The following is a 27,351-nucleotide window of genomic DNA, read 5'->3' as shown; positions in this document are numbered from 1 at the left end:
TGTTTTCTAAATTCATGTTATTGATCTTACTGTGAAATTCATTCAAGCATGTTTCTTAAAAAATTATTCAGCCTTAATTTCCAATTGCAATGCCCACATCTCAAAATCCAATCAACAACTGATGGATAAAACTAAGTTCCCATCCTGCATACTTTTTTATATATATATATATATATATTATATAAACTATTTTAATAGTACACTTTACTCACATATGCATCTGAAAACGGAAGAAAAGATCTGTTACTACATCTGCTTCATTGTGACCTTAAACATGCTGGTTTAGAACAACAAACCAGGCAGGGTAGTATCCTAAAAGTTCTCAAAACATTGGAAAAAAGAAAAAAAGGAACACTTTTCTTAATAACAAACAGAATGGATAACGACATAAAGAGTGAGTTACTACTTATGATGATTGTTTTTATGATGTGTGCTGGTGATCATGTGAAGTTAAAGCCGTTAATGGAATTGGTTCTAGAAGAGTTAAAACAGTGGAATCAATAAATACATTTAGGATTAACTTACTAAAACAAAACTGGGGGAAGAAAAGTATGACGAAACTGATACTGATGAAGCATATGAAACATTCCTGATCATTTTTAAATCTTTATATGATAAACATTGTCCTTTAAAACAATAATAAAAAAAAAAATTATGAGAAATCATGCATGACAAAGGGCTTATAAAATGCATGTAAAAAAAGAATACTTTATATAAAGAATTCATAAAACACAGAACAAGAGAGGCTGAAAATAAGTATAAAATGTATAAAAAATAAATTGACTAGTATTAGGAGGATAAGTAAGAGAGATTATTATAATAAAATAGTCATTCATTCATGAGAACAGTTTTCACAAAGATCACAAATGGGACTAGTGCTGTGAGATATGAATGTAATAATTGTCACACACTAGTGTAACTGACTGTCAGGCAGCATCTTCACCCAATGATCGCTCAGTGCATAACCTCTTCATGTATTTAGTGTGTTTTTGTTTTTTGAGTGAACACTTCATACTAATGTAGTGTAATAATGGCTGCTAAGCATTATGCTTGTATTTGTGTGCAGACATACACTGAGCCAGCTGCCAGTTACCTGCATGGGCAGCAGGTGTACACGGGTCATCAGCAGGGTGTGGTTGTGCAGCAGGGAGGCACGGTCACCACCATTGTCACATCTCAGACAGTTCAACAGGTATGTAACTCGGGCCTTTCACCAGATGTGGGTGCTGTTACTCTCTCACCATCTTTTTTTAAGCAATCCTTCTGCTTAGTAATAGTTCATAAAGAAATGCAGGGGCTTAGAATTTGAATTAAGGAGAGTCACTGCAGGTGAATAGGGTAAAAAAATAACTAATAGTTATCACCTTACTTACCTAGTTGATTGATTACATTGATAATTGCAAACATCTTTTGTATTACAAGCTTTCTAAAATGTTAGGTTTAAATATGCAAATGATTCATTATTTAATTAAATATGCGCTAATTTGCATAAACTTCTAGAACAAAAGTCTAAACACTGGATGAAGTTGGTTTCAAAATTTCATTTTATTGACATATTAGAGTCAAAAGTTTTTACTGAGGGAATTTTGGGTATCATGTTGTCACTCCATAATTCAGAAAAAAAGAACAGACAGAAAACAATACATTTTCACAATTTTTGGGCGAATAAAATGTTTTGTATATAATCAAGCAAATTATATATGAACAAATGCATCTGTAAAAACCTTCAGGATATAGACAGGAATAAAGATGTGAAGTTTGGTGCGTGTAAGTGCTGCTGAAGTGGAGATATATAGCTCAAAGTAGGAGAGAGAACTCATTTTGAGAAAACGGCCTTTAAAAATGTGTCTTGTAATTGAAATCTATTGACACAAATAGATAAAGTGCTATAAAAGAAACACTTAACAGTGTCTTTTGGATGTTTTGTTTCCACTAGTCTGAAAAAATACTTGATAAAAAACCAAAAAGCCCAAAATCTCAAATTTAACAGGTGCATGAAAAAATTGTTGTTGCCTGCAGTGTCTCCCCTTAAGTAATTTTATAGTTGAATACTGTATACATACAATCAATTAATTAAATATGAAAAATAAAAAAAATTATAAATTATAAAAAAAAGAAAAGTGTATACAAAATGTTTTCCCCATGTTTTATTACCATGAAACAATCAATAAATCAATGACAAAAAAAAAATTGTATTGTATAAACAAAGATATTGTTTAAAAAATCATTCCAAATGTAAAAGAATAGTCCACACCACGTCTATAATGATAATGGCACAATAGCTTTGGAATCACTATCAGGTGATTTATTTATTTTTTCCAGCTTATGAATAATAAAAACATTAATAGCCAATCAGAATTAATACACAACCGCATTTATCGTGCATTGGTGTGATTGGGCCTTTACTCATGCACAAACCTAGTAGAAAGACAGAAATAAAATTGAATAAGGTTGTAAACTGTTTCAGGTTTGGTGCACTTTCAGTGTGATGCAAATAAATCTAATGCAGCAACTATACGTTACTAATTGGCATAGTTAATATGGTCGCATGGCCTACACTGTAGTATCAAGTTCTTGCTAGACTGCTTGTAATTAGTGTTTTATAGACAACAGGGTTCCAGTAACCCTAAACATGCTGACTAACCTCTCCTGAACTGTGATTCACCACAGGAAATGATCGTACCCAACAGCATCATTGATCTGCCGCCCCCTTCCCCTCCCAAACCTAAAACCATTATCCTGCCTCCCAGTTGGAAAGTGGCGCGAGACCCAGAGGGCAGAATCTATTACTACCACATCATCACCAGGTATGAATGGTCCTTATTAAACAAGCAATCTGTATATCATTAAAAAAGAAGGGGGGCCAGAATTAAACCTTATTTTAATCAATTAAGCTTGATGACATCAGCATGGATTGATCTAATGAAGACATTGCCGCCAGACCACGTCTGCCTTTGTCCTATTGTAATGGCTTCACTATGAGTACATGATGAAATGCAATTTCTCTTTCAGGCAAACACAGTGGGATCCTCCCAGCTGGGATGGGACTACAGAGGAAGCCAGTGTTGAACACGAGGCTGAGATGGACCTCGGGACGCCCACATATGATGAAAATCCTTCAAAGGTATTAAACAATTCCTTATGCTTGGGGAAATATCGTAGGATTTTCATCAACCTTAACTTTGAAGTAATGTAGGAGTCCTTCTTAAATAAAACACAGCTTCAACCCTGGTCTACCCAGGCCATTTCTGAAAATCAAAGAAATAACGGGTAATTCAGAAATTGTCGCAGTGTTGACAGCACCACCTTAAGCATATTAACGTATGCCTGCCTACGATTACATTTTGGGACATTTGTTACTCATTTTACATGCAAAGAATTTAAAGGGATAGTTCACACAAAAATTTAAATTCTGTCATTAATTACACACCCCCATGTCGTTCGAAGACCGTATGAATAGTTATTATTTTTGTTTTCTTAGCGCAAAAAAGTATTCTCGTAGTTTCATAAAATATAGGTTGAACCACTTATGTCACATGGACTATTTTAACAATGTCCTTACTACCTTTCTGGGCCTTGAATGTGCTAGTTACGTTGCTGTCTGTGCAGGGTCAGAAATCTCTCGGATTTCATCAAAAATATCTTAATTTGGGTTCCAAAGATGAATGAACGTGTTAAAGGGGTCATGTGGTGTTGCTAAAAAGAACATTATTTTGAGTATTTGGTGTAATGCAATGTGTTTATGCGGTTTAAGGTTAAAAAAACATTATTTTCCACATACTGTACATTATTGTTGCTCCTCTATACTCCACCTTTCTGAAACGAGTCAATTTTTACAAAGCTCATCATTCTGAGAAGCGAGGCATGCTCTGATATACCTCAAGCGTGAGACGAAAATGTTGCGCCCCCTTACCGTATTGTGATGCCGCGACGACACAAAACCCATTATAAACGAGACCTTTGTTCCATCCAGTAGGGACATAATTACTGATTATAATGACTTATACTGTCTTTTTACGCGTCGCTTTGCATTTCGCCGCGTAAACATCACCATGTCTGCATTTGTGATCGGAGAAACGGCAAACAACAAGCACTACTCTACACTCCTCAAAACTCGCGTTTGAATCGTCAGTGCAAATTCTTTAAATAAGAATATGTACTTACATACTTCTCTTTGTCCTTGCAAAGTTGGAATCGCCCCTTTATAGAAACAGCCTTTGTGCAAGCCAGCATTGTAGGGTACTCTCCGTAAAATGCACTGCGCATACTAATATTTGGGTTGAACTGTTCTGGAACAGTGTTGTAAATACAACTTAACCACTGATTTCCAGTTGTGTCCTCTTTTGGAAGCCCAAACAAAGTAGTTTTGCTTTCACAACGAAACACAGCGTCTCCAGGATATGGTGCCGGCGGCAGCAACAGTACTACAGCGAGAATAATAGTTCCGCCTTCTTTCATTGCGTATACGCTTGGGCGGTGTTTTGCAAATCTTCCCACACCGTGACATAGACGTGGGGGCGTGTTTGAATGAGTCGTTTTAGGGGGGCGTGGTCGAGTCTTAACTTTTATAAAGAATATCTCTTTGGTTTTGAGACTTTAGTCTTTGCAACTTCAGGGATCTTATCTATGCACAAACAGCTTGTAACACTCCAAAGAGAAAGGAAAACTTGAAATCGCATCATATGACCTCTTTAACACTAGAACCGCCAGAAGTCGCTGTATACCTAAAAGCGCCAGCGGGTAAATTTTACCCACACGCATGTCAACTGTTTTTATATGGCTAAAGAACATATTTCATTGTATTATGCCACTGTCTTCACAAAGAAATGTCTAGAGTCATGAAATAATGATGTCTAGTCGTCAACTATATTTTTACCCTGTTGTTTTATGTTCAAGACTTTTTAATGCAGCCTACACTAATCCATTATGGTCAGTAAGCTAAAAAAAAGCCTGCACTGACAATGAAAATTAGAAGGTAGTAAATATTTGGCTGGTGTAATATTATTATATAATACAATGCCATTAATCAATATATTAGGATAACCCATGTTATTTAAATTACTAAAATAGACAATGAGCAATAATAATTCACCACACTGTAGGATGATGCTATGACAAATTCAAGCGCACAGCTTCACCTAGGCCCAATTATTAATTTTAGTTATATCATTTATAATTTGAATAAGGGAACCACACCAATAAACTTCGGGTAATCAAAAAAAAAAAATTTGTATTCATTACTTCATAGATCTGATTTATTTATTTTTTTTCAGGAAAAGGCCGGACTAGAATAAATCGCAACACAGTAGCGAACAAATGATATGGCAAGACAAAAATTAAATAATAAAACCAAAGTTTGACCAATTATGAGCAACGTTAGGCTAAAACATCCAAATATGATGTCTGGATCACTGTCAGATGAGCCGTCAGATTTCATAAGCCGACCCAGGACACATAGCTTAACCATCAGACTCTCCATCACTCATGGCATTTAGGCTAGGGTTTCTACCTACCTTCCATAAATCGCCTTCTTTTAGTCATTTTTACTTTATTCTGATAAAACTGATAACCGCTAAATCAGTAAGTGAAAGGCGTTGCCTAGAAATATACAATGTTAAGCGCCAAGAAAATCACAGCGCGAAAATACATGCATTATATAGCGGGTAAATTTGACCCGCATGGCGCTTACAGGTATAAATGCTCTGGATTTCTATCTGGATTTATCTAATTCATTTTTAACAACATTGGATTGTAAATTACATAATTTGAGTAAAAGTCAATGACTGGGAGACTTGAATGTTTTGTTGAAAATCTGTTATGTATATTTGAAAAACAGCCACGGGTAAAATTTACCCCGTGGCGGTTCTAGTGTTAAGGGTTTGGAATGACATGAGGGTAATTGACAGAATTTTCATTTTTGGGTGAACTATCCCTTTAAGAACAGAGATCATTTGAATATAAATATCTTAAAGGTACAGTAACAAAAAAGGTCTCACAAAAGGTTTACTCAATGTTTTTAAAATATGAAATATCACAATTGTGAAGTTCACAATGTTAAATAATACTAATGTGTGGAATGAATACTCTTCTTAATTTTAAATAATATTTATTATATTCATATAAAAAAGGCAAATAAAGAAAACAAAGAGTCAGTAGTTAGAAACGAAGAAATAAATTAGATAAAAAAAAAAAAACAATGAACAAAAAACACCTAGACATGCATTTAACCACTCTTGCATGCAGCAAAATTACCGTGAGGCATAATTGACCTTTGCCGCATATGAACATACACGTGTGAGCGTTTGAAGCAGCCTTTCAGACAGTGTTGGTACCATATTAAGTACCAAATAATGTGGAAAAAACTGTTATTTTTATGTTTTTGATTTGATTTGGTATTGAATAAGTATCAAAGCACTGGTAATTTTAACAATCCCTATTCTAGAGTTCACTTTGGTACACACATGTAGGGCCTTAGACTGTCCCAGCCTCTCTGGGTAATTGAAGATATTGTTCCAGCCATCTAGGATGGAATGGTTCACAGCTGGTGCTCATCCACATAGAGAAAAGCTATTTGGAGCTCGGAGGAAAACACTTTTTAAATTTGCCTCAGTGTTAAAAGGCATCGGCTTTTAAGACGCATCATTTGATGCAAATACATAAGAGGTCTGACCGGGCCAATCCAAGCTGAAACATAAAGTCAAGAGCAAGTCACAATAAACATTGTTTTAAAATCATGTCATTTCACCATCTTGATCTGTCGTTCACTGCTGTCCTCCCTCCCCCATCGCCCACTCTGCCTTTCTTTCTCTCTCTCTCTCTCTCTCTCTCTCTCTCAGGGTTTAGCTGGTGTTTTCTCTGGCTCTCTTTGATGCTAATCAGACCCAGCTGTTGAAACTGTATTCATTTATATGTGGTTTCTCGTTTGGAAGTCGAACTGTGCAGAATCTCTTTTGTCTTTTCAACAATCGCCCTTTCGTTTTAGACTTCAAAATATCTTAACTATTAAACTTTTAACAGATTTTGTTACCAAAGGGTTTTATTGTCTGTTGTCAGTATGTTACATTTCCTCTGATGTGCACTGGTTTGGCCTTTGGGTTTCTTTCTGGGACCTTTTGACAATGAATATTGACAGTCTTGGCATTGATTCAACATAAAGTCGCATTCATGTCATATCGGCTGCCTAAAGGGACTCTGGGAGTTGCAGTGTTTAATGTTATTCGTTGTAGAATTTATATGTTTATGTTTTTAAAAAGAATGTTTAAACAATGTCTAGATTATATACTCTTACATGAGTAATACGTCAAATATAAATACGCCAGTATTCTCCGTATATAATTTAATGTATTGTTTTTTTGTTTGACCTCTTTGCACAGTTCTCTACAAAGACCGCCGAGGCAGACACGTCCAGTGAGCTGGCCAAAAAAAGCAAAGAAGTCTTCCGCAAGGAGGTGAGCTTTAGATTCTCTTGGGTTTTTTAGCAAATAATTATAGCGGTAGCTCATGTGTGTCCGACTCGTCTAACTTTTCAATTTCTCCTGCTTATCTTTTCAGATGTCACAGTTTATTGTGCAATGCCTTAATCCGTACCGCAAGCCAGACTGCAAGCTGGGCCGGATCAGTAACACAGAAGACTTTAAACATCTTGCCAGAAAGGTAACGTGTTCCTGTATGCTTTTTAAAAATGGACAAAGAGCATTTTTATTTTATTGTTTTATATAATCTTGTTGAATGCTCAGCTTTATAGATAAGGCCATTAAAGCACCTACAACCATATGCAAGCAGACAGACATCTTTGGATCACGCTGTTTTTCTTTTTCCCCTTTGTTTTTTGAAACTATATAACGGGAGCAGAGACAGATCTTTTCTTCCGTATTGTGATGTACATCCAAGTGAAATGGATTAACGAAAAGAAAAAAAAAGTAGGATGGGGTCTTGGTTCAGTCCACTTCGCAAAATATGTCTTAGTGTTCATTTATCAGCCATTTTTAATTTAGTCTTAGTTTTAGGCTTGGTTTCACAGACAGGCCTTAGACTAAACCAGGATTAGGCCATAGTTCAATTAGGAAATTTAAGTAATTTTTATAAATCTTAGAGAAAACATTACTTGTGTCCATCTTGAGACAAAACAAAGGCACTGATATATTTTAAGATCAGTTAGTGCAAGTTTCTTTCAACTGAAACAGCTCAGATTTACATTTTAGTCTGGGATTAGGCTTAAGCCTGGACTATGAAACCGGGGGTTAGCCTTTTAAATTAGTCTTAGTACTGTGTCAAATGTACTTTTTAGTTATCATATTTAGTCAACCTTGTCCTGTTTTTGTTTAGTCAAGTTTTAGTTGACTAAATGTCTGAGCATTTCAGGGGAGTTTGTCAAAGAAAACTGTCACATTTTTGCAATGCTGTATAGTTGCTAAAAATGGGGGGGGGGGGGGGGGGGGGGGGGTTAATGCACAAATTATAATCGCAATGATTGTTGTCATTTGAGAAGTATGTTTACTATTGCTGTCAAACGATTAATCGCGATTAATCACTTCCAAAATAAATGTTTTTGATTACATGTGTGTACTGTTTATATGTATTATGTATATATAAATACACACACATGCATATATATATTTAAGAAAAAATGTGTTTATATATTAAATGTTTATATATGATATAATTTATATGAATATATATACACGTAAATACATGTAAATCTTTTCCAAATATATGCTGTATGTGTGTCTTTATATATACATAATAAATATACACAATACACACTATGTACAGTACACAAAAACCTTTTATTTTGGATGCGATTAATCACGATTAATCTTTTGACAGCACTAATGTTTACATTTAAAAAAATATTAAATGGTGAAATTCCTAATAGTAATTCCAATAATTACGAATTGCAATAATGTTTCTCTGTTAAAACAACAGCAGTTATTGAAGTGCATTTATTCTGCAACCACAATCGCAAACAAACAAGTCGAGATCTCATGACAGAACACAGACTGGCTGAATGACACTTTTATTCAAGCCGAACATCTCACATGAAGATCGCTAAACTTCAGCTTACTTGTTTGTCTGTGTTTTCAGATCATTGTAGACGCTTCCGCAATGAAATGTGAGCGTGTGCACATGGTTGCCAGATTGCAAGAATTAAGCAAAACAGCGGGCAGAAAATGTATCCTTTTAAAAGATTTGAACTCTCGATATCTGGCAACCACACACAAGCTGGCATAGTAGAGCACAGTGTGTACAGCAGGCCGCAATAATATTTTCTTTTCTTTTTTTGATGAAGATGAAAAGATTTTGGTATATATATATTTTTTTTTACATTTTTGTGTCATCTATTGTCGTCAACGATACTGCATGTTAATAATAGTCGCAGTTATCGTTTATTGACTTTGCCATCTCATCATCGTCTTGTTTTAATCATGGGTAAAAAAGCTTGTCAACAAAAGTTTTTGTCATAGTTTTTGTTAAGGAAGATAACACTAATCTGTATCCCTTTAAACTGGAGAAATCTTGGTTTTTGAAATACAGTGTGGTCACTGAAGTCTTTCGTTATGATGTCATTGCTGCATTTCTAAACCTTTGGTATGTGCGTCTGTCTATCGCTTCACAGCTGACTCATGGGGTGATGAACAAGGAACTGAAGTCTTGCAAGAACCCCGAAGACCTTGAATGCAATGAGAACGTCAAACACAAGACCAAGGAGTATATCAAGAAGTACATGCAGAAGTTTGGCACTGTATACCGGCCCAAGGAAGACACAGAGCTGGACTAACTAGCCTGAAGCAAACCCAGGAACCTCCTGGCAGCTCTTTCCAACCGAACACCTCTGGCCTGAACAGTTTTGGTGCGTCAGAACAGGGCAGCTAAAGCTTGAGTCCTATTGTTTTGTTCCACTGACCTTCTAACCATGTCCTAAATGCTGCTCTGGGAGGGGGCGCTGCCTGAGCTGTCCCGCACAGGGGACAGTTTTGTGACGAGATAAACTGCTGCGGTATGAAGCGTGGAGGACGCAAACCAAGGGTGCTACACAGACTCTTTCCAAGATCTTTTTAGTCTTCTCAGAATTATCTCTAAGGCAAGTCTCATCACTTGGGAGAAGAGGATCATCTTAAACTCTGTTCTAGATGGGGGGGAATAAATGGACCATTAAAATCCTTTTCCCTTGCCACCCCACTCCATTACTGTAGTTATTACCAAGGGCTTTTGTTAGCTTGCCTGCTCTACTAAAGGTCCAATCCCTCACTGATAGTAGTCAAGAAAGTCAGACGCTAAGGATTATATCTCATATAAAATGCCCACAGAACATGGGCCGCCCAGCTCAGCATTGTTTTTATGGATTTTAGACTTTCGAATAGAAGTGTGCTGGTCTGTGATCTAACCCCATTTGCCCTGGTCTTGTTTCTCCTCTCGACTGGGTGGAAGGTTATGTAGCAATGATATTTTATCAAGGTCTTTCACACTGTTTTTACATTAACGTTTTTTATTCATGTCGCAAAGGCAAATGTGAAGCCCTCCAGGCAGTTTGTAGCTTCTTTTTTTTTTTCGTGGCCGTCACGTAAGGATTGATCAGGTTTACTATCCCATAAGCTCTGGCCATTAATCAACTCATCCCACCTTATTACCCTGCATTAAATCTGTGTCCAAACATGTATTATATTGCTTTATATGTGAATATATTGAGAGTTAGTTTTTGAGACCATTAGAAGAGACTTTGTAAAACGACTGTGGGGGTCCACAATGTCTTGTGTAAATATGTCTAATTATGGCAGACTGGTAAACCGGGATTAGAAGGATACGACTAAATCAGAGTCGTCCGTCCCGTCGGCGTGATTTGGGTGTCCCTACATCAAGCAGAATTCCGCACTCTCCCACGGCTCCGTATGTTGGGTTTTAAAGGTGGGGGTGTCGTTTCTTTTTCCTTTGCCTTCTCTGTGGAAAGACTTTGGATCTTTTTTGTATGTACAAATAGGAGTCTCGCCCCACTCCATTGTAAGTACTGTGCAAGCACATTGTCATATTGAGTGTAAAAACATTTTAAGATAAAATAAACTGTTTTCTTAAAATAAGTCTTGGTTGTCTTGTCGCCTAATGCCTGTGTGTGGCATAATCTACACTGTTTAAGCCTGGAGGACTGAGATTAAATGTGCTGGTGCTGAACACACAAAAAAGGCACCTACTGCTTCCAAAGAGGCTTTTTCATCCTCTGACGTGGAAAATGAAGGTCATCAGGGTTCATCCTTGGTTTTAGAGAGGATGCAATAACTGCTACAGTAGTTTTTTAAACGGGTCTGTGGAAGTAAAAACAATAAAAAAATAAATGAGTGAGCTGATTAAAATTTAAGTTGTGATAAATATGCATTAGCAACAGATCATCGCTGTTGTGATGTACATTTCAATAAAGTAAGACAGTGTTTTAATTCTATCCATTGGTTGTTGATTGGAAATACTGCTGTTCAAAAGTTTGGGATCAGCAAGATTTTTAATGTTTTTTTAAAGTATCTTTTGCTCATCAATGCTGCATTTATTTGATAAAAAATAGTAATATTGTGAAATAGTATTACAATTTAAAACAACAGTTTTCTATTTTGCTTTAAAATAAAAAAATTTCCTCCGATGCAAAGCTGAATTTTCATCACTTCAGTGATCCTTCAGAAATCTTTCTGATCTGTGATACTGATGAATAAAAACTTAAAAAGAACTATATGTAGTAGTCAACATTTGAAGTGGATCAAAAAAAAATTCTATATTGAATATTGTTTTTTAACATATATATATATATATATATATATATATAAACACATGCACCCATATATACACATCAATATATATATATATATATCCATACACCAATCACTTCTTTTGGCTGTAAAATGTAAAAAAGAAAAAGCCAAATTATCTTTGCAAACAATTGTTTTATATCACACTTATCTATTTTAATATGCATAAATGCTAATACACGTTTATATTTTTGGAAGGGGCTTCAGTACAATGACAATATAAAAGTCCATTTAACTTTGAAAAACATTTTTATATCATGCTATTTTAATATACAGTAAGTAGTATTAATTCATGAAAGATAGTTGCCCTTCTATTTTAGGAAGTGGTTCCCTCATAAATTTATCATCATATGTGAAGTCAGCCAAAAAGAAATGTCGTTTCAGAGGCGGGGAAAGTTATTAGCATTTCAACAAATTACGAATATGTAACAGAATGATTTTATTCCTTAAAATAATGTGGGCTGATGGATTATGTACAATATAACTAAGAATGTATATTAAGGTAAATACATGTTGACTTTAGACCCTGTTAAACCCTATGGGGTGACTGGCACCACAGCACAGATCTGGCTGTATTAAATCAGAGAATCAAAGTGGCGCAGTGCCAAAAAAAAAATAAAGTTGACCCAATTTAAAAGTTTAAGGCAACCCAGCTTCAGCAGATTTTTGAGTTCTCTCAACTTATTTTTGTAGGAGATTCTCAACTTTTTGTTGTATAAACTTAAAACCACAAGTTGAGAAAACTGAAAGTTTGGTCAACTTTTCTTTTTTTTTTTTACAGTGTAGAGGCTCTTCCAGGGCTCAGACTCTGGCTACATGGTGCCGAAAACATCTGAGCAGAGCTGATTTTCCCCTCCCCTCTGCAGAACCCTTCCCCCAGGGCCAGGGCATTCCGCTGGGCTGCTCTAGACCGCAGTTAAGCAGCTCCATCTGGAGTACGTGACGGCATGCAGAGCCGCCCAAGTCCCTGCAAACCCTCTGCTCTCACTTAACAGAGCAGTCATAGAAATCATTAACATATTTCAGCGAGATGTGAACAGAGAGAGCGCTAGGAAATCCACAACCTGAGCTGCAAAACGTTGTCCAGTGACAGCAGGGCCAATTGTCCTTTCTGCCCACATTCATAAGTGTCTTTCAGAAGCATGGCTCTTGAGTTTTATCCCTGATTGCTAGTAGGCTTTGCATTCTTGGTGTCAACTAAGGTGACCAGATTTCTGAAATGGACATGAACATTTCTCAGTTCAATAGTCAAAGAATATTACTCAAATCTCACTTATTATCTATGAAAAAAACAACAACCCTGAAACAACACATTTTAGTATGTTTGCTTTTTAACTTCTAATTTTGAACACAATGTGTTTTCTGCAAATGTAATTGTTTAAGTGTAGGCTAATTGTTTCAGGGGTGTGTATCCCAAAAGCAACTATGGTCGCAAGTTCCGTCGTTACCAATAGAGTTCAATGGAATTAACGACCATAGTTAGCTAACGTTGCTTTTGGGAAAAGCACCCCAGATCGTTTATTTTAATTAGGGTGTACTTACATTTAAAATTGTGTGCAAAACAATTCTGTTATACGGTACATTCAAACAGTATTACTGTAGTGGAACATGAATACCGTAAAACCGATAACAGTGTCTCTCTTGCTAAATGATGATAATAGCATGTGCATCTGTTTGCGTAAAAGTTTCTGGCTTGAATGGTAAGTTCTTAAATAAGCATGATTCTTAGTTTTGGCTTTTTAAAGTCATAGGGTTGAAAATAATATCTTTAAAAATGTATCTATTATATCATGTATAACATTTGTAAAATATGGTAACCAGCAGCTGTTAAAGTTATCTTAAAAGAGCTATTTCTACCTGATTTATCGCATAAATATTTGGTTTTGTTGGTATAAATGAATGCATTTAGGTTTATTCAACAATATTCAATATTTTTTATGTGAAACCAGTTTAAATGTTACCATTTTTGTTCAAACTTTTTTCAGTGTGTGTTTTTAGGAACGATTTAATAAGTGCAAATAACTAAATCTTATAGGATTTTATATATGCATTCTTTTTAAATCATTCCTACACTCCTGAATGTTGTTATAACCACAGGAAGAAGTACAGGCGAGAATGTTTATTGTGTAAACAAAGCACGCTATTGTGATCGCTTGTCATTACATCAGAAAATTCTGACTGCCAAGAAACTGCTGTTTTTGGTTGGGTGTAGAGCTGGCATTAACACAACATTATTTTTGCTCTCAAACAGATTTACATTTCTCACAGCTCTCTTTTTTTGTTTTTTGCCCAGTTGAGCAATTAGCCCCAAAACCCACAACAGCTTGACCTTTTCCGATGGTTTGAAAGTGAAACGCATATTATTTTTCAGAGCATGTTGCTTAAAAGGGAACAGGAAGGGAAAAGCGATGTGTGTATTATTATGAGTAAATCAAAAGAACGAATAAGAGCATAATCAGACCCAGCGGCTCCAGATTTGACTGTTTGTGTTAATGGTGCAGAAAAGGCCTTTGAAATGCAAGATATTTTCTGTAATGCCAAATTCAGATCCTGTTTTCATTGTAGCACTGCACCATTATACATCCTCAGGGACATAAAATACTACTTCTTTGCTCACACTATGCATTATTTATTTATTTTTTAAAAAATACAAAGAGACCAATAAACATCAATATTATTAAAAAGGACAAACATAAGTGATAGATACATAACATGATTGTTTATACGAAAAGCATCTCAGCACAGAAACCATCAAGTCTCACCCAGAACTCAGCACTAACATACAGAATGACCTTAAAATACATACATGGGTAGAGTAAATCGGCAAAGCACAAACCTGAGCATTCAAAGTAAAGGCACCAGAGAGTTTACCTCTCATATAACTCTTAACATAAAACATAACATTGCTTTTAGGTTGCATTGTTGGTTAAAGTGCAAACCAAGCACTAGTGTGAATGAAAAACGGAGAATCATTCGCTCAGGCAACTTGACCGTGCATCTGTATATTTCCAAATATACAACTCCCTCGTGCAGCCCATTTAGTGGTTTTCCTGTCTGGAAACCATAAAACACCTCACAGTGTTACGTTGGCCTTGACAAGCCACGGGATCAAAGCTAAACACTCCATCCAGCTTCGGTGTTGACTATTGTTCAAATGGCAGAAGCGCTGAAATATAAATACGAAAGCATGATTGAATCGCATGCACGATGCTTTCTCTGGCGCTACGATACGTTCCGCGCAAATGGAAAACTGTCATTCCCGAGGCCGCAGAAATGTTCACGAAATGTCCGTTTCTTTGATACCAATCGCAGCTGAAACCACAACCACCCAAAACATTGAACATGATTGTGTCTCGGAGAAAACAGTTTGTTTCGACACTACAAAGAGGACAGTATAAAGCATAAACATCCCATGAATACTGGAGGAAACATCTGTCTTGAGCAGAAAATGTTTTGCAGTGGGGGAACATCTCAAGCTGTTGAAACTAAATTCATAAGTGAAGCATTATGTTGAAAAAAAACCTTATTATTTCCAGTCCTCCTCTTCAAAGTCTTAGTGCAAGTAAGGCATTCGAAAATGAGTCGGTTGACGCAATTCCTCAATGATTTTAGTGTCTCTTTCACTTTCATGAAGGCGTGAGGAACATATTCAAGTATTCAGACCACTGACACTCCTTGAGAAGGGGCGGTGAGGGCGCTGATGATGTCTGGCCGTTCAATGCGTGCAAGAGCGGAGCAGAGCAGGCCCAACGTGGAGCCTTCCTGTTGGGCCCAATCAGTTAAGAAAGTGTGGATGGGGTCTTGGCCCCGTCCGAAGACGTCCACACGGTCCTGTTCGTAACCGAGTGTGGCCGCCAGCTGCCTCCAGCTCCGGCTGCCCCCCTCAGCGAGAAGCCCCTCTACCTCCTCCTGCCTGTGAGGAGGCAGGTTCACATAAAGTCGCGTGTCCTGTTTGCTGTCGCGTTTACTGCCTGTGGAAAGTGTGAGAAAGGGAACAAATAATTACCTAATCAGCCATTTACACTTTTAGTGAAAGCAACCTACAGTACACTACAAGTGACTACTTCCAATGCAACCAGTTTAGTCCAATTCACAAACAAATGACTCTTTTGAACCAATTCTTTGTGAATCAAAACATACTGTTTAACCAATGCAGCCAGATTCCTGAATTGAATGACTTATGAACAACAACTTTTTAGTGATTTAAAAACATAATGTGTCCAATGCTGCCCGTTTCCCAAAATGAATGACTTATATGAACTATTTATTTTTGGTGAACCAAACAACATACAGCACAACCAATGTAACCTGATACCCAAAAGGAAATGAGTCTTGTGAGACTTTTCTTCTTTTAATGAACAATTCAAAGCCAAAAACAAATGATTAAAACAAATGACTCTTATGAGTCCATTCTTTTAATGAACAGTTTAAAAAGACGAATTAATAATACAAATTACTCTTATGGTTCTGTTCTTTTAACAATTGGTTCAAAAAGACGAATAAATAGAACAAATCACTCTTATGAGGCAGTTTTTTTAATGAACAGCTAAATAAGATGAATGAATAGTAAAAATGACACTTATGAGTTGATACTTTTAATGAACAGTTAAAAGATGAATGAACAGCACAAATTACTCTTACGAGTCGATACTTTTAATGAACAGTTCAAAAAGATGAATGATTAGTCTGACGAGACTGACGAGAGGAGGAGTTGGGGATGGAGGAGGGTAATTAGCTATTGAGTAACGCGAAAGCTGCTGATAATACTGAAGGATCTTATATGTGGGTGCTGTGATAGGTGTCGCATCCCTATAGGTAGACATGGATCAGATGAGAGTCAGCTGATGCAAGCTTGAATAACGTGACCTGCCAGAACTAACGCTACGCTTGATTTCTTCAAATGAATGGTTAAAAAAGACAAATGACTCTTATGAGCTAGTTATTTAAATGATCTGTTAAAAAAAAGACGAATAAATAGCAGAAATTATGATCAGGAAACCTGTCTGGATTGCCAACCCTATCTCTGTTTAAGCCGTTCTCTCATACCTTTGCTAGGCTGGCTTTCCTGAAGGCTGTGAGAGTCTAGAAACACGCCACTGTCGCTGTGTAATTTCTCTCCTTCCCCGACATTATTCAACTCGCCAACCCGTGCTTTCACCAGAGCCTGCTTCTGCTGACATGACTTCCAGCTGGACACACATCAAATCACGTTTATCATCAAGTAAAAACAAGAAGAATATTTCACTTCACAGACACGTTATAGTATTCTAAATCTTACATATACAAGTAGAATTAATTTCTGTGTAAATCATGTGCATAACCTCGCAAAGTGTATTTTTCTTCTTTAAATTGCTGCATGACCTCACCATTTGTAGGCGACGTAGAGCAGGAGGCCGAGCACCACCGCAGCCAGTACAGACACGTAGACCAAGATGTTGTTGTTGTTGCCCCCTTGGTCCTGTGGAGTGAGTCGAGGGGATCCAGACCCTGGTGCTGGGCTGCTCCTGTTCTCCGTTTCCTCATTCAGAGTCGGCTTTCGGGGGTATTCACGCGGACCATCAGAACCAGGTGGACGGGACAGGATGTTAAGGTCTTTTACTGGAAAAAAACCCCACAGATTTGGTCATTTTGAGCTGCCTTTATAAACATTTTACTGGTATATGTATATTAGTGCTGTCAAAATTTGCGTGTCAATACAGGCAATTAATTTTTCCAGTTAACACAGGGGCGAAGCTAAGGTTGGCCACAATACTAACAACTGCTGCTTCTGTCTCTTTTTTTCTTGACAAGAATTGCATTTTAGACGCAGAACGTCTTTATGAGCACATCAAACAGGAGACTTTTCAGACGCGCGCTCCAACTTCACCTCAGCGACAGGCGCTAGTCAAACAAGCGCGGAAAAGCTTCAGTAGAACAACAGTGAACTGTGGTCAGATGAGATGTTGTCAAATGGCAATATGTCAGTAAAAACATCTTCCTGTCCTGTCAGCCGTTATACTGGGCTTGTAGCACGTGCTCTTAAATTGCACGCACAAATATGGCGGTCCCCGGTGTAGCCTGTATCATTTCATATTAAAGTGTGAACGAAACTACGAGCATGTGTGTCAGATTCACGTCACGTTCAGCAGTGGCAGCTCTTAAAGTGATAGCAGTCAAATAACCTAATAATCCAGCTGCTGTGACGTCTGTTAATCAAAGAAAAAAAGAGGAAATCAATTACTTTTGTAGCTTTAATGACTCATCAATATTTGTCCACAAATTTGTCTGGACCACAAAACCAGTCTTAAGTGTGACTTTTTCGAAATGAGTACATCATCTGAAAGCTGAATAATAATCTTTCCATTGATGTATGGTTTGTTATGATTGGACAATATTTGGCTGAGATACAACTATTTGAAAATCTGGAATCTGAGGGTGCAAAAAAAATCTAAATATTGAGAAAATCGCCTTTAAAGTTGTCCAAATGAAGTTCTTAGCAATGCATATTACTAATCAAAAATGAAGTTTTGATATATTTATGGTAAGAAATTTACTAAATATCTTCATGGAACATGATCTTTACTTAATGTCCTAATGATTTTTGGCATAAAAGAAAAATCTATAATTTTGACCCATGCCGTGTATTTTTGGCTATTGCTACATATATACCCCAGCGACTTAAGACTGGTTTTGTGCTCCAGGGTCACATTTAATGTAGATTTTAGTGCTTGATAACTTTATTCAATTTATATATATATATATACACTGTATATATATGAATCTGAATATGAATACTAGCAGTTGTGCTATCTTTATAAATTCCAAGTCATTAGACTCACAATAGTTCTGACTAGACATTTGAAACACACTGAAGTACACCCTGAAGCACTTAAACACCTAGATTGCAAAAAAAGGAAATGCTCTTTTTAGACTTCACTTGAAACCCACATCTGACACACATCTGCTGTGAGTCTAATTAACACATCATCAGTGGGCACAGCACAGCTGACAGACTAAATGCCAGATCGAAATGTTGAACAGTGTGGAATGGTCAAGAGGATTCATGCCCCCCACCCTCCATCCTGAAATAGATCATGCAGGCCACCCCACACACACACGCTATCACACAGATGCGTGCATTCATTTGTCCACTCACTCTCTCACACACCCCACAGGCTGCCTGTGTGGATCAAACACTCGGTGTGGCTGCCCTGACCTCGGAAGGTCGAGTGCTCTAACTGGTGACTCCACCCTACAGAGAACAGAGGGCAACGTGGGATGCGACCCACTAGCCACAAACCCATTTAACACACCTCAGGGCAAAGTTTAAGATGCAATCAATTAAAGATGTGGCACTTTTTAAATGAGTTTACACTAAATACAGTTTAAAAAATGATACATTTGATTGTTTAGCGATCAGACAAAAGCATTTATCTTCTTAATCTGATCATGACTGGATTGTTGCTAAGCTCACTGAAGAATGAGAAGAACATTTGAAGTCAAAGTAAGAGCTGTATTTTCTCAAAAGCTTCTCTCTGACTGAAACACAGGTGTCTGCCACATGTTAACACTCACACACACACACACATGCATAAATGTTATTATATATTGCTTGGCACAATCTTCATCCAAGACACACATGCATCTCGGGTTACGTTCACACAGTCAGTGTTTGGAGTTGACAACCGTATTTACTAACAGGTGTGTCAAATCAATGACAAGTAAAAGGGTCCAAGATACAGAAAAGGAAATTACTTTTAAATTTCTTTCAAAACCTAGTTCAACAAGCATGGGCCAGTTTCTTAGAAATAAATTCATGCTTTTTATTCATGTTGTTTTCATATGGGTTTTAAAACATTTATACCATTTTTAACAAGCTTAAATTTAATGAATGAAAAATAATGACAATTTCACTTTACACCTTGAATACACCTTGTGAGTGCGCACATAATTATTTTCAAAAATCTTTTAAAATCAATCAAATTTAAAATAACTATATATTATTCATATTGCTCTCTCTCTCTCTCTCTCTCTCTCTCTATATATATATATATATATATAATCATAACCAACATTTTCATGTAATAAAAAGGTAAAGTAATCTAAAAAATGTTTTCCATGTGTTGGTTGAGCCACATGACTTTGCTGGTCACATGCCATGACTTTCATTTGACAGATAAACTTTTTGAATATTTCAAATATTTCAAATTCAACTGTTTCACTGTTTTTTTTTTTGTTATTACTAAGCTTTTTTTTAGTGTATCATTTTAATAATGCTTTTGGCAAATTAATAATAAATAATAATTATTATTATTATTAATAAAAATTATTATTATATTATTATTATTGTTACTATTACTGAATAAAAACTAAACAAAATAAGAAATATTACTATTGTAATATTTCACTGTTAAATAATTAATACAGTATTTAGGAAACATGCAGCAAACACACTTATTCACTTAAATTGCAATTTCGGTTTTATCTTGATTAATCGTGCTCTGCTCCTTCATACACCCAAGGGAATTTACATTTACATGCACACTAGAATATAATGATCACCGCACTCACCCATACAGACGGTGTCAAAGTCCGGCTGGCAGGCTCTGATCTCCACCTCATCATCAGTACAGCGTGAGCAGGGCACGCAGGGTTTACTGTCACTCCGCTCCTTTGAGTAAGTCCCTGGTTTACACCGCTCACATACAGTATTACCCAGCGGCCCACAGGCCCGAACCACTCCGCTTCCGTGCCCACACATGGAGCAGGCCGCGCACAGCCCACTTGTGCTGTTACCATCTCGCCACAGGAATAAATGCTCACCGCAGTCACACTGAGTATCCTGAGTGGGAGTGCAGCGTTCCAGTTCAGGAATGCCGGCGGGGCAGCGGGCGCACAGATGACAGGCTGACAGACTCTCAGAGTCTGAGAATGACACACCTGGGAGAGATTTAAAGTCATTTGATCAATAATACAGAAATAAACATTGGCAAAACAACATTTACATCTAGGCATTTATTCAAATTCAAATCAAAAATGTATGTTTTGAAAACACTCACCATCTTGACACGGCTGACACTTGGTGTCTTCCTGACCACAGCTGCTCACCAAACCAGTGCCCGCAGCACACATGCTGCAACATTCGCCTGTTTTTGTAAACTGTTCAGTGGTACAGACCTTACCAAACGCAACCTGCGAAACACACAAGCACAATTCAAATTAACGTTAATAATTACATGCATTTTGTAGCATAATTTTGATCGTAGTAACCTAAAAGATATGTGTTTCTCTCTAAGTCTCACTATATGAAACATGAAGATATACTTCATACATGTAAAAATCGGCTAAGAATTGAACAAACAGTTGTAACCTGGCTCCGAGGAAGATAGGAATCATGTCAGTTTTATCTGGTGATTAAGAAATAATACAAGACCTCTTCACCGCACAAATGGATGTCAAAAGCAAAAAATGCTCTGAAATGCATATCATATTTTGCATGATGTGCTAGAGCAAAACAGACACTATTTTTGGAATAAGCACCCCAAAATGAATAAGAAACAAGTATTGGATTTCATGATGCAGGGCGGTGTTAAAAATTATAAAGTTCTAAAAAGTCTGATACACATTGAAGCAACTTCTTAAAACCACAGCCTTTAATTTGGAGGAAAACTTGCCATTTCATGTAGTCCACACACTGTGGGACACTGTTCTCTCTAACACACACACACACTTCTCTGTGATTTTGCATTAAATGGGGTTTAGGCATTTTAATTGCACAGTGTTTCCTGTGACTTTAACACTCCAATTTGAGTGTAAATAGTGTAACAACACACCCTTTCACACATCTATAACAAAACAATATCAAAAAGGAGTGAGACAGAGCATCATTAAGGGATGTTTAAAAGGGATGTCTTGCTCATGGAAATGTAACATTATGTGTATTAGCACCCATTTGAAGCAGACGCATCAGCAGTGGGGACACCGGTGCAGCTAGGGACCTCAGGGAAGGGTGTGGTGTGTGTGTGTGTGTGTGTGTGTGCGTCTGTTTGGGTAACAGAAGACTTTGATGTCCCCCTCAGCTCTGCAGGTGTGATAGAGGAGGTCAGTTCTGCGGCATGCATATGTTTAGGAAAATTACCCCTCACACACCCCCTCCGCTTCACAATTGCCCCCTGGGGCTCTGACAAGAGCCAACAGATGCCTAACATGTAAAGTTCCTCCAAAGAGGGAAAGCAAAACCCACACAGCCTCTCTGATGTCTCTCTCTTCTCCTCTCTGATCTCTGTTGGGACGAGAGCGTGTGTAAACCTGTCGAACGAGTGCACACGCTCATAATCTCATAGAAACACTAATTCACATTTGTACACAGCTGCCCACAGGGCAACAACCTTCACTCTGTAAGTAAAAAGAGCAGCTTCTTTCTGCATTTAAGCCACACCAGCTTGCTTTGATACACCTTTTCATGGTTTATAAAGAGATATTCAATATTGAAAGAGACCAATTTTAAACATTTAAGAATCTGCCTTGTAAAAAGTCAAAACCGATCGACCACAAACTTGAATATTGGGTAAATAAACAAGTTAATAAATTATACATATTACCAATCAAAAGTCAGTTTTCAGTAAGATTGTTATTTTGAAAGAAATACTTTTATTCAGCAAGGATGCATTAAATGAACCAAAAGTGACAGTAAAGACATTCAGAACGTTACAAAAGTTACAAAAAGCTGTTCTTTTGAACTTTCTATTCATCAAAGAATCCTAAAATCAATGGTTTTCTACAAAAATATTAAGCAGCACAACTGTTTTCAACATTGATAATGATAAGAATTTTTTCTTGAGCATCAAATCAGCATTTTAGAATGATTTCTGAAGGATCACAAGACTGGAGTAATGATGCTGAAAAGTCAGCTTTCCCATCACAGGAAGAGATTACATTTTTAAAATATATTACAAAAAAAAAGGGTGCTGGGCTATGATTAATAGCGATTAATCGCATCCAAAATAAAAGTTTTTGTTTATATACTCTATATATATATGTGTGTGTGTGTGTGTGTACTGTACATATTTATTATGTAAATATAAAAGGCACACACATACAGTATATATTTTGAAAACATGTGTATGTATATATAAATGTATATATTTATATTCATATAATTTATATTATATATAAATGTATTTAATATAAAAACACATTTTTCTTAAATATATACATGCATGTGTGTGTATTTATATATACATAATAAATATACACAGTACACACACACATATATATATATTATGTACACAAAAACCTTTATTTTGGATGCGATTAATTGCTTCCCAGCACTAAAAAAAATAATTTTTGACAAATACTTGTCATTTTAAATCAAATATTCATTGAATAATATTTATATATATATATGAATAATACATATAAAAATGCAAATTAAACATAAAACAAAAAAACATAGGCCTATTTTCTCAGAAAGGAAGGGAAGGCACAGACTCTTTTCTCAGAAAGGAAGGGAAGGCACAGACAGACAGAGAGATATTTCTGAGCATTCTGATTGGAATTTTTGTTGTCAGTTTCCTAATATGGTGTTTAATACTCACCAAACACAGTAAGCTGAGTAAGGATCTTAACATCCTCCATAACAATATATTACCATATAATTTGTACCTACGTCTAGCTAAATAGAATGTACAAAGTGCAAACAAATGATGTATCACCTATAAACATTTGGGCAGAGGCAGGAATGTAGAGCTCAGAGGAGGGAAGGCCGGGGGGCATAAACACTACAGAGACTTCCAGCCTAAGTGCTGATTCCACATAATGCAGAGAGATAATGCATTTGAACAATGCCACTTCACACAAAACATCTTTGATCTACCCAAACAGCTCGTTCCCTCCTCTGAGGGACAATGTCAGTCTGGATGCCACATTTATTGTTGACTGGTTCCCAAAATGTAGGTCAAACACACAACCCACACGCTTGCTGAATGATGGGATCTTTTGTAATGAAAATGTCTTATAATAACTTTCTTTTGCAAAACACAAAGGAAGATGTTTTGAAGAATGTCTGAACTGTTTTTGTTCAAGTCAAAAGTGTCCAAAACCATTTCAAAATATGTCTTAAACAAAGTTAGGTTTGGAACGACCTGAAAGTGAGTAAACGATCACAGAATTTCCATTTTGGGTGAACTATCCTTTTAAGGCAAGATACTACAGACAAAAATATATATATTTTTTTTCATTCTCTTGTCACTTTTGAAATTTCGACACATTTTGTTTTTATAACATGTCTTCGTTCAGAGTAGCAGAAAGAAAACATCCAAATAATTGTATTGCACTTTATCTATTTGCATCTATAGATTTCAATTACAATAAATATTTTCTCAAAATGAATACATATTGATATATGATTTGCATGGTTTTATTCCATAACGGTGGCTGGTGACAATATTTTTCTGATTTATGGAGTGATAAAATAACATATCCAAAATCCTGACTGTAATATGTCAACAAATGAAACAAGAATTTTGAACCTGGCTTTATTCAAACTTCAGGTTTCTGTTCCGGAAAATTTATGAAACTCAGTACATATTTAATTACACAATGTCATAAACTTAAAACAAGTTTTGCAATTATTAATGTTATCAATCAACTGGGTGATATTCGTTTTTTTACACCTGGGTTGTCTTGCCTTAAGTCCAGTGCTGTAGAGTATAATATATGAGCACATGTGTGCTGCCCATGAGTTTGGAAAGAGAATGATGAGAACATGAAAGGATCCATGAGCCCCAGGCAACAGTGATTGACCCCTCACCCCCACCAACCAAACATACAACCATAGACATCCACTGAGACTGAGCTAGAAACTGACCGCTATCTTATCTCACTGCAGCCGACAGTAGCAGAAGCTACGTTTCAGAAAAGAGTCAGAGCACATTAAACGGCAGGCTAAACATGGCCTCGGGCCTGTAGAACTTCAAGACCATTTACAAAAGTGTTAGTCTGCTGCCAGAGACAGTGGGCTTCTCTGTCAAAATAAGCTGGGAACAAGAGAGAAGGAAGAAATAAAACGAGGTTGTGAGTTCAAGAGGAAACCGTGATTCTGCCCCCACCGAAAGAAGTAAAGTGATGTGGCTAAATGGAAAGTCAAATTACTGCGCTGCAAATTCTACCCCCTCGCTCTCCACAGACCAAGAGAAAATGATGATAATTACAATACTCCGGATATCCCGGGCCCCAGCAGTACTTAAGCTGCGGTTGCCTATCAACCAACAGACGTGGGGGGGTTGGTCTGCTGCTATCCCTGGCTCCCCCATAGACTGTTTGAACACACCAGGAGACATGGATCTGGATCAGGCCAGTAGCATTTAATGCATTAACTACCACTGACCTGAAAAGAGTGCAGAATCATCAAGCAAAAATGTTCATCGTTTGCATTTTGTGTAACAAGTGGCAGAACAGACAAACCAGTTGTTTTGTGATTTGTAAATGTTTTAATTTGCAGTGACAAAGCAGCCTTTTATTTTGGTGTTCGGTTTAACGAGAATAAATCACCCGGCCATTTGGCTCTGCGTTGACATCTGCAGGGCGTATTTCTTGGAGCAAAATTTGTAATTTGGGAAACATGATGAGATATCTTTCCATTTGGATGGTAAATATTGAACACTTTATACTCACTGTGAACAAAACCAGGATATTATACTGAATCAGTGTGATAAAAAACACAGAAATTGTGCTATGCACGTCCTAAGAGACAAAGGGTGTTACTTTCCTGTCCTTGACCACTTTACTTTTGTGCCAGGCAATACACAGTGTAAAAACGAATCATAAAAGGAACATATTATCCACACAAGTACCGAAAAATAACATTCTGCAAAAAACATATAATCAATCATATACGGAATCCCTGACAGACTAATAGTTCAAAACGCAGTTGAGTTGTAACATCTTCAGTTTAACAAATTAGAAACAAGCTATTCTTAGGTAAGAAAATAAACTTCAATGTCAGACTTAAAGAATATGTTAAAGAATGCTAAATAAAAGAGGTGTCATCTGAATCAGATTCTCCTGATTAATGTGATACTATAACATTAATTGTAACACTTGTAACACTATCCAATGTATTTCTATATGCTACACTTCCCAAAATAAAGTATCGGTCTGTTAGTTTTAGAGACATTAGCTTATGTTTTTTTTGTCTCAGAATTTTTTTACATATTTAATTTATTTTGACATGTTTCAATAAAATGGTTAAAAATGAAATAAGAGTGGGTGTAGTTTAATTATTTTGAACAAGTACATTTAATTCCCACAATAAACTTTATTAGCGTTACACAGCGTATATTGTAACAACAGCACACTTTTCTGAACTTTACATTAATTGACACTAAATTCATAAGTTGCGATTTCTAAAGTATTTCAGCTCGAAGCAGACATGGAAAAACTATAGGCTATTAAAATGTGAGATACATAGCGAAAGAAATCAACTTTACAGACGTTACAGACGTAAAACACAAAGTGTTACAACATGCTCCTGTAGGCTAACTGGAAAGACCTAACATTGGAAAATATGAACAGTGAAAACTATGTGTTTACAGCCACCCGAACTCAAATAAAAAACTAAACGAACTGTTACGAGTTTCAATGTCATATATAAAATACTGTAAAGCAGAATAACGAATAACTCACCTTTACAGCCAAGATCCACAAACAGAGCTGAAGTGCTGCCATTGCTCCCTTCATCTTCAGGAGTTTTCCTCAGTGTTTGGGATATAATACAACGAGTCTCTTGTGCTCAAAACCCACTAATGTTCATAACCACAAAGCATAAGCATAAGACATCTACAGTCCCTGTTCAAAGTGTTTGGCGCTCTCTTCCAAAGATATGAACAGTATTCTTCTCACACAAGTGTTCTTTCTTCGAGACTTCCAGGTGAAACTGTATGCTGGATAATCCTCGTATGAAGCTTCAAAACATTAATACATCATGTCTTTTTCTGTCTCTACAGTGAAATCTGCTAGTTATTGCTGATCCTTCACTCAGCTGCTGCTCTGGTCACGGTCAGCTGTTGACTAAATAGCTTTTTCTGAAGGGAATGGACATGAGCCCCCAGCGCCTCACAGGAGCTCTCTGATTGGACAGACTGGAGCGCGATGGAGAAAAGTGGATAGATCCTCCTTTCTTGTGGGGAAAATAATTCTAGTGCTCATTTATTACATGGCCATATCAGCAGACACTGTCACACAAATATTTTTAAATATTTTATTGGCATTAAACATTTTTTTTTTACTTTTTTGTTAAAATATGGGTATTAGAATATCTCCAGTAGCCTAAATTTTGGACAAATAGGCCTACTGTGGTTCCCATGGTTTTTTTCTGGACTAAAAATAATTAATAGAACAGATTAAAAGCCCATTTTGGTCGAGGCTTCAGTTGGGGGTTTGAGATAAAAAGAGACAACAGATCTGAGGGGTTTTTGAGTGCAGCATGGGGTCTCCAGACTTCAGAGAGAAACAAATGGAGACTTCCCTCGCATACAATGATCTAAGTGACACAAATCCGTTTTTGTTTGATCTAGGCTATTTGATATGT

The 27,351-nt window shown here is 36.7% G+C and overlaps 2 protein-coding genes across 3 annotated transcripts in view; one reads left to right on the top strand and one right to left on the bottom strand.

Moving 5' to 3' along the window:
- The window catches only part of LOC306878161 (histone-lysine N-methyltransferase SETD2-like), a 38,506-nt gene extending 27,434 nt beyond the window's left edge, over nucleotides 1-11,072 (top strand). Inside the window, exons 17-23 of one of the 2 annotated variants that reach the window (XM_079430325.1) lie at nucleotides 1,067-1,192; nucleotides 2,671-2,807; nucleotides 3,013-3,124; nucleotides 7,374-7,448; nucleotides 7,552-7,653; nucleotides 9,085-9,240; nucleotides 9,617-9,664. In XM_079430325.1, the coding sequence (XP_079286451.1) occupies nucleotides 1,067-1,192; nucleotides 2,671-2,807; nucleotides 3,013-3,124; nucleotides 7,374-7,448; nucleotides 7,552-7,653; nucleotides 9,085-9,231 (699 nt within the window). In that variant the 3' untranslated portion in view covers nucleotides 9,232-9,240; nucleotides 9,617-9,664. Of the gene's footprint in view, nucleotides 1-1,066; nucleotides 1,193-2,670; nucleotides 2,808-3,012; nucleotides 3,125-7,373; nucleotides 7,449-7,551; nucleotides 7,654-9,084; nucleotides 9,241-9,616 lie in introns of both variants that reach the window. The other variant, XM_079430324.1, reaches the window with a different exon arrangement.
- Nucleotides 11,073-14,394: 3,322 nt separating this feature from the next.
- LOC306878622 (tumor necrosis factor receptor superfamily member 16-like) lies at nucleotides 14,395-26,833 on the bottom strand. Its single transcript, XM_079431060.1, has 6 exons — nucleotides 26,448-26,833; nucleotides 20,822-20,954; nucleotides 20,334-20,702; nucleotides 17,150-17,381; nucleotides 16,830-16,972; nucleotides 14,395-15,754 (listed from the first exon to the last, which is right to left on the bottom strand). The coding sequence occupies exons 1-6, from the start codon at nucleotides 26,499-26,501 to the stop codon at nucleotides 15,441-15,443; spliced, it is 1,245 nt and encodes a 414-aa protein (XP_079287186.1). The 5' UTR covers nucleotides 26,502-26,833; the 3' UTR covers nucleotides 14,395-15,440.
- Nucleotides 26,834-27,351: the final 518 nt, after the last annotated feature.

Source organism: Barbus barbus (genome assembly GCF_936440315.1).
Source record: "Barbus barbus genome assembly, chromosome: 12".
NCBI lineage: Eukaryota > Metazoa > Chordata > Actinopteri > Cypriniformes > Cyprinidae > Barbus > Barbus barbus.
Note: the sequence above shows the minus strand (reverse complement) of the source record. Positions and strands in the feature narration are given on the sequence as shown.

Coding starts and splice junctions, on each gene's coding strand:
- LOC306878622 (XM_079431060.1), bottom strand. CDS start 26,501: ATGAAGGGAGCAATGGCAGCACTTCAGCTCTGTTTGTGGATCTTGGCT. Junction 20,955..26,447: donor TGTGGATCTTGGCTGTAAAG/GTGAGTTATTCG, acceptor TGTGTTTCGCAG/GTTGCGTTTGGTAAGGTCTG. Junction 17,382..20,333: donor CTTTGACACCGTCTGTATGG/GTGAGTGCGGTG, acceptor GTTTTTTTCCAG/TAAAAGACCTTAACATCCTG.